Source organism: Neodiprion pinetum, chromosome 3 (assembly GCF_021155775.2).
Source record: "Neodiprion pinetum isolate iyNeoPine1 chromosome 3, iyNeoPine1.2, whole genome shotgun sequence".
NCBI classification, from domain to species: Eukaryota; Metazoa; Arthropoda; class Insecta; order Hymenoptera; family Diprionidae; genus Neodiprion; species Neodiprion pinetum.
The window spans coordinates 24,170,009-24,183,872 of NC_060234.1; the positions used below are offsets into that span (position 1 = coordinate 24,170,009).

Here is a 13,864-nt window from a genome sequence, read left to right on the forward strand (position 1 = left end):
AGAGCACGTATGCCATGTACGGCTTGTCTCTCTCGCTCTACCATCTGGCTGCCCGATGCGTTTCTTCTCAGCCAGTCAAATGCTGAGTGAGAGAGACGGAGTATCTTGGGAAATCCGGGGATATATATCTCGCTCTCTCATCGCTATGGCCACAATTTTCGTGAGATTGACAGCACGAGTTATGCTCCAAATCCTCTAGATTCGTCCGAGCAGCAAACGCGAGACGATTTATGAGCAGAACTGCTGCTGCGTCAGATCACTAGACAGATGTTAGTGACATCTAGTAAGTTTTAAAACGTTAACAAACATTATAAACCGTTCTTATGTGCCCCGACCTCAATAGACCCGTTCGAATATGGCTTTTGGACTATTCAGCAGACAATGCTTAGGTTACTTTCTTGTTAAAAAGCAATTGTGATTGGTTAAAAACTGCAACAGGACGGCTTGGAGCTATTCAGAGTTGATTCAAAATCACAGTCAAACTTACCTTACATTCTCAGTGTTACGGAGTGTGCAGTGCAGTGGATTTACATTAAAATATGAGGTAATATAAGAAATAACATATTCGAGATGTTTCAAGCGTTTCAATACCTATTGTGATTTGTGAGTGAAGTACAGGAACGTCGCAACATTTATATAATTCATAAGGTACGTTAATCTTTGCTTACGAATATAATTAGACCACCAACAATAAATTGTTTTCATAAACTTAACCTCAACAAATGTCTTTACAGGTCATTACTTTAGTCTAGCATTATCCGTTACGTTAAAAATAATCTAAACAACAGTACTTTAACAAATTAGTTGCTTATACTAAATACATTGAGTGCTGATTTTAGTGTAATTACCTATTCCAACTATTATTACGCTTTTTTATCAGTTTGTCTTAATTTTCAGTTGCAGTAACATATAGATATCAGGTTACATTTTTTTTATACCTTTGCAAAACGTAATAACTTGTGTCATGTCTATTTTCACAGTGGACTGACTCACACTGGTCTTACAAGAATCTATCGAGAATAGGTTAATACTGAATGTGGCATTGTCTACGACAATTTCAATTCAGGATGACAGATATCGATAGAGTTGCTATCTGTCAAGTCAAATGCTATCCTATCAGTGACAGAAAATTAGAATTTCTAGAAGTCTGCTACACAATGATACATGTTGGACTCTTTCTAACCTCTTCAGCTTAACGATTAGTGGGCTCCTCTGTCTGAGCCAGAAGTCAGGGAAAGAAAAAAAATCGTTAAAAAATCTGCAACATGTTTCTTATGCCAATGATAATAATCATGAATGAAACAACATTCCTATCATGTAACAAGGAACGTGAGGGAATTCAAATAACACAAGCTAAGATGACAGCAGTTCAAAAAATTGTTACATGAATAAAAATGATCAAACTGGTGTTCACAATCCAATCCCAATGTCTATTTGCTTCTTTTTACTCGCTGAATAGATCCTCATGGATTACCTGAAATATTAGATAAATCTTACATCATAGTATTGTTATAATGCACACAGTTAATTGTTGTCGAACATCGTTTGTGTAATTTTTTTCCGGTTTTCTTCGGAAATCCTTATGGTGAACAAAATGAATCCAAATAAACGTTGATCTGGATCAAAAGCACTTGTTTAACTATTATGAATGTTTCAATTTTTAACCTATTGTTAAATTATTAATATCTCTGCTTCTGTTCGAATTGTCTCAAATTCATTTCTATTATGTATCAGAGCTGTTGTTTGATTGGTATTCATCCCGGTGTTCGCTATTATTGCTGTACATAACATTGTTGGACATTTTTCAAACGGTTTTTTCTATATTGCTAACTTTTTGGATCGGACTGTGAGACTCATTCCGTCTTAATTTTAGTATAACTCCAGGATATAGGCAAAGACTTATGGTTATTCAGATTTAATAATATAGTAACTGATCCCGGTATGGAATGGTTTAACAATCATTATACTGATCTCACACTGTATATTTGCACACGGATGTCATTTTTGAAATTTGGAGGACTAAAACAATAAATCAATTGTAACAAAAACACTGTCTTGCGCTGGCTTAGTTTTGTCGAAGGCTGTTTTATGCTTAGTTTATGTTCTGCTTATCGATAAAAAGCTGAACAGAAGTATTTTAGACATCTCACTGATTCTTTATCTTCCTCTATTTTGCAACACAATATATTGTAACTTGTGCGGATCTCTCGAAGTATTTGACTTGTGCGAGCACCACGTTGTTGTGGACATCTTTGCCTTCTGACTGAAAAGATGGAAAGATTTAGTTAATTCTAAAGGACTTCCTCTTAATTAGGGCTAAAAGAAAGGTCAATCGTGTCAAATCGAAAACACCCTGTGCTATTTAAATGCGTTTCACAGATTTGGGTAAAGTCAGATCTTCCTTTAAGGTGACAGGGGTTTTTACACTGTTGTACCCTTTTTCGACGACACAGACGTTTTCCAGTGCTTCCTTTTAACTCACGAATTCAAGTATCCACCAGAACGGCACTCCTCCTCAGACTAGGGTTGCAGAAAACCGTAGCTGATGTCCCTATTATAATTTGACAGCGACAATCTAAAACTATAGACCAGGGCTCTAGCCGTGGCTGTCTGTCAAGCTAAGTTCATCAGGCATTGTTCTTAGGCACGGGTACAATTCCTCCAGCCGTCTGCTAAACTGCACAATATCGACAATATTAGGAAATGGCAATCAGGCTAACAGGTGCATTTAACAAAGATATTTAATGAAGAAAATAGCAATCAAATTATACAAAATAAAAGTTTACAAAAATGAATTTATAAAAAAAAATAATACATAATAAATATCATAAAACTCAAAGATATACGCACAAAGATGACTAAAAATCATAAAATTCAGCGGTTCTATTCTTGAAAGTCTTTTCTAAGTGAAGTTTTATAACTAAATGACGCTACTGATTCAATAATTCTCTGAATATATTATATTATAGCGAATATAATGCTTCGAATTCAAATTGTTTTAAAATTACGAAGTGCTGCGCTTGTGGAATTCCTATCGTTGTAATCATAAGTTAAGACGCGGACTCCAGGTGAGCTCCGCTCTGTCGCAAAGAGGTGAGCAAGTCGGGCGCTGTGCCATGGGTCTGCTCGCAATGTTCTTGACGAGCTTTTATTCATACCAAATTTAATCCTGTCCCAGTATCGCACCGCTGCTGTCCGAACCGCGAATCCTTATTGTCGAGTGTTGCATTTGTGTGCGTCACTGGCCATGCTGTCCGTTTTGCTCTGTCCATGGTCGATCTGTTTTTATGGTGTTCGGTTTCCCTCGGGTCCAATCGTTTATCATCATGTTCCCGCTTCTTCGGTTGCCTCCAGTTCTAGTCGGTTATCATCGTATCCGTGATGTGAGTTGGTGACTAGAGAAGTGAGAGCCAGCTGACCATTACAATATACGTATACTGGCTAAAGCTATTCCTGCAGTCAATTCTTTTAGATATGAAATTTTTGACGGGGTTGACGATATTGATGTTAACGAGAACGAAGCATTGAACAAAAAATCACTACTTTTCAACTTTAGATTGCTTTTGAAAAAGTTGAATTTGCAAAACATGAGTATATTCTGTTTCATTAGGGCTTACTGAATTCCAGATAATCCTTATGCGCCGAAATAATGGCACTTCCAAATATTGCATCTAAAAATTAATTTTAAGAACTTCAATCTCATGATTTCTGATTATACTTTATGATCTGTTACAGTTATTAAGACGCAAACGTGTGAAATGACGGAAGCAAAGTTATCTGGGCTGCGCCCTCCGACGAAGATTGGTAGACCTTGTTGTGCTAGCGGGCCTAAGCCAAGTGTTCCACCATCTCCTTCTAGATCATCAGCCAGTGAGTCTTGAACTTGCACAATTACTTTTTGCTCCGTTATCGTATCTATAGAAACTTCTTCAATACCAATTCATTGCGATGAAATACACTTGGGATATGATGAAGTAATTAAAAGTAGTGTGTGTGATTATAGTTTGCAAAAATCTAATTTGTCCATATGGAATGTGTTTGTGAGCCATAGCTTAATTCCAGAGGATTTGAGCTGCGTAAACAAAGGTAGATTATTTTAAAAGGAAAAACCACTTGTAGACAGTTTGCTTGTTCGGGTTTAAGGATCTACGGATATGAGACGTATAGTCAGCTCTAAAAATTTTGTGTGAACAAAAATATTACTTACTTGTATAAATAAATATTACAACGCCAAGCCATTGAGAACCTCCCTGTGATACAGAGTCCAATGTTGAAATCAACTGTAAAAGCCCTGTTATTGATTTGGATGAACAAAAACTTATTCTATTGATAAATGAATATACTACGAATCGTCTGAGTAAAAAAATTTCATTTACTTTTTTAACCTAATCGGTTGATGACAAAAATCCAAGGAATTTCTTCATAAAAACTGATATAAATGAATAATATCGATTTTCTGAAGTTGCTCGTATAATAAGGTCACTACATTTGAAATCCAGGGTTTCAACATTTTTTGCTGCATTACAGGGAATTTTTTAGTTCTATGGTACATACTGGAAAATTTTGTCGAAATATGTAATTGGAAATTTTAATTACAGTAAGACTGTGCGTTTTAGCAATTCAGGGTACATTATACCGATCGATTTTTGTTCCATGGTAAATGGTTGAAAAAAGTGAGGAATTTGGCTAATCATGAAGAATGAAACCATATCGATCGGTAGAATCTATATTAAATTGCCCATCAGACGTTGCCAGAAATTTTCCGAGCATGTAACTAGATTAGCTCATGCCGGAATTTCTCAGCTTTTGTTTTATTACAATTTTGTTTCGACCACTTGTTTGACCTGACTGTACGTCCCATACACCCTCAAATAGTAGACACCAATTTTACGATTGAATGCAGTAGATGCTTTCATGTTTTGGAAATATCAATACGACGGCGAAATTCGGGATACCGATGCAAATCGAAATACTGGTAAAAAACCGGTATTCCCAGAAACCTAACAAATCGGCAAAACCGACACTAACAACATTAAGCAATTAAATTCTGCTCAAGTAAAACAAAAATTTTGCAGTATGCAAGAAATACGAAGCTTGATTTTTTTTGATCTTCCCAAATCTTTCTTATCTTCGATATTCCTGTATTTCGGTAGTAGTATTAATATTCATTGTATTTACAATTTTTTTAAAAAAATCACCGACAAATTTTTGGTATGTATGAATATGGAATACCCCTAGATAACGACCCTCCTTTCATACGTACGTTAAACCTATGCGAAGTTGGCCTGCGACCTTCGAATTTCTAGGGAATATTATGCCAAATAATTGCTCCCAAATTGCTCTTAATTGATCTCTAATTCTTATTATTTTCTCCCACGTGGTTGTTGAGAAAATGAATAAAAATGCAATTCCAGGAGCCGCCAAGTATTTCGCGGATTTTAAAAAGTCGTAGGATTTCCAAAGAATTCATGTACCAAATAATTTCAACTTCATTGTACTTAGTGCTCCCTGACTTTTAATAGTCGCTCCCACACGATTTTCAAGAAAATTCGAAAAAACGTTTTGGGTACTCGAGTCCCAGTAAAATGGCGCCAAATTGAAACAGGTGTTTGGAACAAACCGATGATTATTCAAACGAAATGACATTTGCTTTATATTGCTTCTTAATTGCATCCAATTATTCTATTATTTTTGCAAATTTCTTCTGCATGGTTTTCAAATGAATCAAGAAAAACCCAAGAGGTGTTTGTTCGCGAGGCGAAGTATGGTCGAATTCGATTTGATACGTCACCTAAACGAATGGAGATATGGAAAATCTGATCGATGATGTCTACTAATTGCTCCTGGACCGCTCGTAATTGATCCGCAAGTCTCGTAATTTTCACCCTCATAGTTTGCTATTATCGCTTCACTGCTGTGATTTCGTAAAATCCGTGTCATTTCTCTGTTTCTGCATTAAATGTAAATGCATTGTAGTGTTTTTGTTCAGAATTGTGTGTAGAACGGGGCTGTTAAGCCGTTTTTGCGTTTGAAATACGTGGAGTTCGATATTCGGAGGTATATTCGGCAACGTTGAAATCGACTAAGACACCCCCTTAAAATGAAGTGATATTTTATGGCTGCGCACTAATTAACGGTTTCGATTACGTATTTTTCATACGTCAATTATTTATTAATTAAACTCGGCAACGATCACCTCCCACACAGAAAGACAGTCTGTCCCGATATTCTTCGAACTCTCCCACAATCGCCTGAATCTCTCTGGTTTTAATAGCTGTTCGCGCTTTAAGACGGACTAGTCACCTTTTCTCGATTCAACGCTGCGGGTCGTTATCGAAACTCAGGTAAACATTCTTTTTCTTTAAGGCCTAAACTTATCTTAACACAAGTTAAAAGTTTTACGCGTTTCATTCACACACGGAAAAACAGAAATAATATCAGGAATGAATTTTTTTTAAATAACAATAACACTCATCTGGGTTTTCAGTCATTTAACAATTTTACGGCCTTAACGATTCTCAGTATAAGTTAAAAAATGTCTCCTTTGAACGGATATAAAAACCGGGTTAATATAACTATACCTCTAAAATTGGCTTACATCGAAACAATATTTGTAATAGAGATTTTTTTCTACCTGCCTCATATTAATATTTGCGTTATTTATATATATTGTATATATTCGTGTCGTGAACTGTTATTAACGCGAATATTTAACATTGCATGAGGTTGAAGTTCGCAACGTCAGTGTATCGATGTATTTTTAGACAAATACTAAAGCAACAAACAACAATTGCTGTTATTTCGCATTCTCAACTAATTTAAATGTTACTAATTCCAATCTCATAACTTTGTATCAGTCTAAAATTCTTCTGCACTCTTTGTAAATCCGTATCTGTATTTGTGTTCGGAATTTTCTACAGTGTTTTTTTCTTACCGAAGCACTCATAATTGGCGGTACCCTTTTTGGACGAGGTTCTGACATTGGCTTGTTAAACGTCACAATTGTGCTTTGCCTTGCTAGTTTCGTGTTGGTCGAATCGGTGCAGCACAAGATGCATGATGCATCCGCGCATCTCGCCTCTCCAGCCTTATTTGCACACGGTATAATTCTCTCTGCATGCTTTCAGCTATAATAATACAACCATGGTCATCCAGATTGTAATCGAATGACGCATTTTCAATTTCGTTCAATTATTATGCAGAGACAAACGTACAACTTGCACGCAAGAAAAATAACGATCTCTTAGTTTTCTCGACTATCTTCCGACACCGATACTATGTGTCTTAAGCTTTAAAGAATTCTCATCATCTTTTAGTTTTTTATTTAATCTAATCTGTTTTTATCTACACGTGATCAATTTACACACAGCAATGACTTCGTGCCTTTTGACAGAGTTAGTTAACGTCTGCTTATTAATTATTGTTTCACAATATCGGCTTTCGTTAATGCCGAGGTAACGATTTGTCTTGTAAATATTTTGCATCTTGTAGTCCTCGTTTCTCACACGTAAAAAGCATACGTGCGAAGTGCTTAGCTCACTGACATTTGGGCTGTGCACGGATATTATTCGTTACATATCTTAACCACCTTTGATTTAAATGTGTATTGCGAAATACCTGTTTCAAAATGATATGTTAAAACCTTTGCGCAATTTTCTGTTCATGTAATTCTGAAGATATTCGAATTTTTTTAGAAACTATTTTATAACAAGAACACACAACCTTTACTTTCTGATTCTTAAATTTGACGAACAACCAAGCTGTTATCCAAAAGTAATTCGTTCATCGTAAATTTATTGCATGTCCAACGACTTCGTTTATTATATAGAAACATAAACAAGCGTGCAACAGGTTGAAATGACAATGAACATACATAAGTTCTTTAACGACAGTGACCTGGAATTTTTACCTGTATTCGAAATGAAAATATCGACATTTAAGACAAGTACATTAAGATGTGTAGAAGAAAAATGCAATTTATATCCGATAATAATGACGTCGATAAAAAATGTTCAAATAATGGCAACACCAGATTTTCACAACTTAGTAGAGAGAGAGAGGCAATGCACGGCCAATGAGTAATCAAAAGATTATTTATTGATGAACGATAAATAATGTTTCGTAATAACATAAAATATGAAAAAAGAACCTCGGTTAGAGCGCGCGATGATGTGACTCTAACGTCTGCATAATTCGTGCATACTTACACACCTGATTATTAAATGTAGGTTATTTACTTGTTGACCTACATTCTGACGTCACTCGCTCATAACGTATCCGTCTGTTTGTCTGAATTATACAGGCGAACGAAAAGGATTTTCGACTTATCATGTGTCGTAGCGACATGGAACAAATAATGATGAAATTCTACAGCTACTTGAGCCCTTGATATCGTTTCAATCTGTAATCGAGCATTCTTGTACATTGATCGTATCATTGTAAAGTATGTAACATTTCTACGTGTAAAAACGATAAAACAATTCAAACTTCGTGATCGTGAATGAATACGTGACAATCCTACAAATATCACAGCAGAAGAAAGATTCAATATTACTTTCGTCGTTATCATTATCATCGTCATCATTCATGGATTCTACATTGGTTCCCGAAATTCGTAGTCGGCGATTTCTCTGGGAATTTCATGTCGATGGTTCCCTTAACATCATAGACGCATTACCGAATGTTGCAGACATATTTAATTATTTTGACTCCTTCCAAAATATATTTCATTTGAAATGTTGTTTGAAATTTCAATTTGTTAAAATACTATTTAGTCGGAAAAGGTCACCTATTTTCAGACTTGAAATATTCAGATATAATTTGTTTAATCTCAAGTTATTCGTGCAACTCAAATTTTTTTTACCTGCTTTCTGTTTTTAACAAAACCATTAAATTAACTTGAGAATCATTTTCACATAAACTACAAACATTTTTACGATGTCTTATTTATGTTTGGTTTCGTATAAACGAATTTTATTATACTTATATTCAGGTAGCCGCAGTGTTAGTACAACTTTTTCAATTATCTTAGAGTTGCAGGATTGCTAAATTAGAATACGACAGTGAAGATGAAAAGTAACAATGCCGTTATTATGTCTGATTACATTAATGTAAAAGTATGAGCTATAGAAATTCATTGGATTCTAACGAAGTTTAGTGCTCGTTACTAGTAACTCTATTGAACTGCCAGCTTGAGCTTCAATAATCCGTAGTATTTACGTCGTATAATGCGTACTATATGACGTTGAATATAACGTTTGTATTGTAGATGCCATCTTTAGATAAACAAGCAAACTACAGGTCGACCTACTATTCCAACGCCTACGATTATCATAAATATTTAATAAAATCTTGATGAGCGGATTACGTAGATTCGATGCTGATACCATTTCAGGAATTTCATATCTCCCACGCCAATCGTTATATCCTACTCATTCCTTCCTTAATACATTTCCCATTCTAATCGCAAATCAGTAAGATTTTTCACGACTACCCCCCACCAGCAACACGAAATAATTGTAGATTTGAAAATTAACAGGACGCTATAGTCCGCCTTTACCAACCGAGTAAGATATCTATTATTTTGACTCTTACGAAAGCTTATGCAATATCAAAACAAAAATGGTGTTCTATCGCATGTCAATGATGCGTGTAATCTCTGCAGATAATAATTGAAATGAGTGATATTTTACTCGGTCGGTAAATACTTATTATAGCATCTTCTTAAAGAAAAATAAAATGCTGATTTACGGCGAAAAAATTCATCATATTCACGTGAATAACGTATAGGTGTGTTAAAATTTTTTCCGGTTTTGATAAGTTTTCCTAAAATCGAAATCCGATTCATTTATAAACATGAGTTTTATCTGTTAGATCCGGAAGCTTATAATAGAGTATCTGCCCAGGATTGACTGAATATATTAATGTATTAAATTAAGTATTGCATAATCGTCCGTCGTTTTTTTCTTATGGTGAGTGCGAAATACAGTTTAATTTTTTGTTTACGTCTGAACCGAGGTATATTTTACATAATTCGTTGTGGGTATAATACAATTATTTATAATTATATAATGGTATCGCTGAATCTCTAATTAGAGTAAATGTTACGGTTTTACTATTATCTTCGTCGCTTATTTTAACACGCCATTTCTTGAATCAGATTTCAAGGCTGCGTAGGTGTTGTTGCATATTTTTCCGAGGCTTTTTTCAACTAACGTCGTCATCGTCGACCGATGAGATTGCCGTATCGTTCGTGCATCACGGTAATACCACAGCAGCTGTAATTCGAGGCATAGTATCATTATCGAATGAAAGTTTCGGTCTCGGCAAAAAAAAAAAAAAAATTTCACCAATCAAATATTGTAACTCTGAAAAAATGAATATAAAACTCGAATTTGAGTTAAGGTAATGAATTTCATTTTACAAACGTCGCGAAACAATATTTATAAATTTATGGAACTTGTGACGTTTTGCTCTCGACCGCATATTTTTTTGGCCGATATAGTTGCGAAAATGGAAACTATTGAGAGCTTTATCTGTGTTCTATAAATATTGAAAAATTCAGACTATGATTCTTGAGTGTGGATCAAATTTCACACAACAAAACAAAATGCTTGATTGGTACAAAAAGCCTCACATGAGATAGTTCACCATGTTTGTAGTATCGAATTAGCTGTACCGTAGAACAATTCACCTGAACTTGAATGTTTTTCCAATTTCTGAATATACCTCATTCGACCGTTTCAGATTGGTGCAATATTTTTATTCTCTGGAACGAAGTCTAAATCTTAGTTTTTGCCGATCTAAAAATCTTCACGAAATAAAGGATTCTTTGCTTATGTGTATGAGAGGCACCTCGTCCACGCAACTATCTCTTCCATTTTGAATAACGTGTGTGCAAAAAAGTATATTGATATCAATTTCTTCGCGGAATTTTCCTAGCTTTGTTTTAATATAAAATTAATAACATATTTGTTTTCGTAGACCTTGGTAGGTCGGTTCCGATTCGCCATTTCTCCAAGGGTACACAAGTTCTGATTTTGCGAACATACTTACGATTATTTTCGAAAATTCAGAGGCAATACTTGAATGAATATGTTTTTTTTTACACGTCACTTAAATGGGCGATGGTCACATGCTGTAAGACACCTCTTGAAATTGAGATAAAAATCCCATTGGCGGTTGAACTGTATAATTGCGCCCGCAATGGTGTCGAAAATCCAAACAGCCCTCTTTAAGATGGAATTCGAAGCTGGTTAGAAGAATTTCAAATTCTATTCTAAATACGCGAATTCGAATTTTCGCCACCATACAGTCCAGACGTCAATACCTCGGGAGGATTTTTTAAACGGCAAATATTGACGCTCAGATCTTGATCCTGAAAAAAAATACTGTCCCAATTTGAACACAATCCAACCCCTCATACCTTTGCACGGTTTTTTTAATGTGTTGTAGTTAATTTTTTGAAAGCCCTTTAGTGTGATCTGTTGTATATGTTGCATGGTACCTACAGAAAACTCCATGGAGCACCTATGGGAGACGCACGGTCGCCGTCTTAGTGAGACGGGATCACGTCGAGACTCAGGTAGGTTGCATGATCGTTTTAAATCACATTTCACAGTACATGGGATTTCATTCTTCGTATACGTAGATAGCTGCACGGTATCTTTTTGTTGTCGGTGTTGGTAAACTCTATTTAATATCTTTTAGACTATTATGCTGCGCACATGTGGACTCTGAATTAATGTCTACAAATGTACATATTAATCTTGCAGTTATACAGTATAATGTGCGATATTGCATAAATTTTCCTTTTCGCAAATGAATTATGCATGCACCGATCGATTTTTGAAATGAAATTGGAATTGTACGTTTTTACCACGTTTGGAACTCCTTGTTTAATTAAGGTCAGGGTTCCCTGTTTTACACCGAAGATAGCCATGCACAATCGTATCAGTGATCGCATGTTTATTTCCCACTGATTAGCAATGGCTAAATTTTGATAATTCAATAGGGGGGATTCGTTACATAAAATATAAAATTGCTGCGACACTGAGTAAATAATGCGTTGTATAAAAATACGATTCGAATGTGATCGAAAGATCTTTCATTCGATCAGGAGGTGCGTCGGATGAGTCTTTCGGCAATTTGAAACGAACGATGGTAAAGGTGTTGTAACGCTATCGTTGATTTGAATAGATACAAGTGTCGTCTTGACAGAGGACACGGACAGCTTTATAATTGGCGATCGAGTTTGGGTCGGCGGTACGAAACCTGGATTAATTGCTTATATTGGAGAAACTCAATTTGCCCCGGGAGACTGGGCTGGAATCGTACTCGATGAACCAATTGGTGAGTAATAACACCGCGGAGTGGAAGGAGACGAAACTGGAAAACAAAATAGAGTTTCTTACAATATGTTATGCTCCTGAAAAGTGATCCGCAAAAAATTGATCATCCTATAAATTTTACGTATCAGTGGACAATCTATTTTCAATTTAGATCTTATTTTAATACCTCATCGTCGGTGAAATTTTCCTCAAATTTGTGAAATATCCATTTCATTACTTGAACTGGTTGAATTTTGTGTAAGAAATCCCTCTGAGAAAATGTATCCCAAGGTACGGTATGCGTGTAAAATAAAAATCAATTTTCTATACTCACAACGCGTGTATGAGAAATGTTTAGAAGGCAGCAGCGTCGAAAAGAACTTGCGCATGTATTGTCATGATAGAAAATTGATTTTCCGTTTAATATGTACCTAACGATAAGTAGTCTACATTTTGGTGGAGGAATTTTTTAATTCAACATTTATCAGTGATGAAGTTATTTTTTGCCACTGTAATAACATTTATTTATCAACTCATGGAATTCACCAAGCGACCAGAAAATTTCTATTTCTTTTGTAATAGTAATACAAAAAATTGGGAAGAACAGAAATCGATATGATACAATTAATAGAATTAATAGAGTTAATGGAATGAGAGTAATTTTTTTTTTTTTTTTTTTTATCGCACAAATTATCTTACTCAAATATTTGGAAATTAGGAAAAAACGATGGATCTGTTGCTGGTTCACGATATTTTCAATGTGAACCCAAAAGAGGGGTCTTCTCTCGGCTCACCAGGCTGACAAGACGACCTTTATCGGATTTACCGCCTTCTGCGCTATCTCCCACACAAAGAACTCCAACGTCTCCTACGGAAAGTACAAGAGGAAACCTGAGCAAGTCCATATCGCCGTCATTGAGTAAGACTCTCGGTTCGAAAAAATAGAAACAATTGCACAATCTTTCTCTCTGAATATTTACAATATGATTGAAAATTTTTTTTACGCAGTTATTGCCTGTAAACGATATAATGTTATTTGTTTAGTACGTTAGTTGTACATATAATGAGAAAGCCTAGCTGTAAATTTTCTTCAAGTCTTTATGCACAAGATTTATTTATACACTATGTTGTTAACATTATATCTAAGTTCTTTACTGTTCGGTATAATGCGGCATTATATTATGATATAATTGTTATAACGTAATTATACAGACACTTCCACAACAAGCCTGTCGTCGGTGTCACATAGAGAATTAAGATTAGGAGAACGGGTAATTGTGTCTTCCAGTCAAGGCAGCAAAGCTGGTATTTTAAGATTTATGGGAACCACTGAATTCGCCAACGGAGAATGGTGCGGTATTGAATTAGATGATCCGGTTGGAAAAAATGACGGATCAGTTGGTGAAAAAAGGTGCCATTTTGAAATATTCTCTCTATTATCATCCCAAATTATACTGTCCGTTTGAAAATTTTCTTTTTTCATTAGTTGGTTGGCGATCTCAAAGTGTTTTGATACGATTTTGTGGATGTCTAGC

At 35.3% G+C, this 13,864-nt stretch overlaps 1 protein-coding gene and 1 long non-coding RNA gene across 9 annotated transcripts in view; one reads left to right on the forward strand and one right to left on the reverse strand.

Moving 5' to 3' along the window:
* The window catches only part of CLIP-190 (Cytoplasmic linker protein 190), a 47,289-nt gene that overhangs the window by 13,664 nt on the left and 19,761 nt on the right, over positions 1 to 13,864 (forward strand). For 2 of the 7 annotated variants that reach the window (XM_046618878.2, XM_046618880.2), the window contains exons 1-6: positions 228 to 648; positions 3,736 to 3,870; positions 11,513 to 11,584; positions 12,199 to 12,351; positions 13,048 to 13,248; positions 13,542 to 13,740. In XM_046618878.2, the coding sequence (XP_046474834.1) occupies positions 3,759 to 3,870; positions 11,513 to 11,584; positions 12,199 to 12,351; positions 13,048 to 13,248; positions 13,542 to 13,740 (737 nt within the window). In that variant the 5' untranslated portion in view covers positions 228 to 648; positions 3,736 to 3,758. Of the gene's footprint in view, positions 1 to 225; positions 649 to 3,735; positions 3,871 to 6,210; positions 6,345 to 7,695; positions 7,774 to 10,159; positions 10,263 to 10,294; positions 10,405 to 11,512; positions 11,585 to 12,198; positions 12,352 to 13,047; positions 13,249 to 13,541; positions 13,741 to 13,864 lie in introns of those variants that run through there. The other 5 variants (XM_046618884.1, XM_046618879.2, XM_046618881.2 and 2 more) reach the window with 5 other exon arrangements.
* LOC124215465 (uncharacterized) lies at positions 484 to 7,242 on the reverse strand. Of its 2 annotated transcripts, none has more exons than XR_006882359.2 (3): positions 6,935 to 7,239; positions 3,159 to 3,395; positions 484 to 2,263 (listed from the first exon to the last, which is right to left on the reverse strand). It is a non-coding gene; the product is annotated as an uncharacterized lncRNA (long non-coding RNA). The 2 variants fall into 2 exon arrangements; XR_011176768.1 differs by lacking the exon at positions 484 to 2,263 and adding an exon at positions 2,271 to 2,677 and having other exon boundaries at positions 6,935 to 7,242.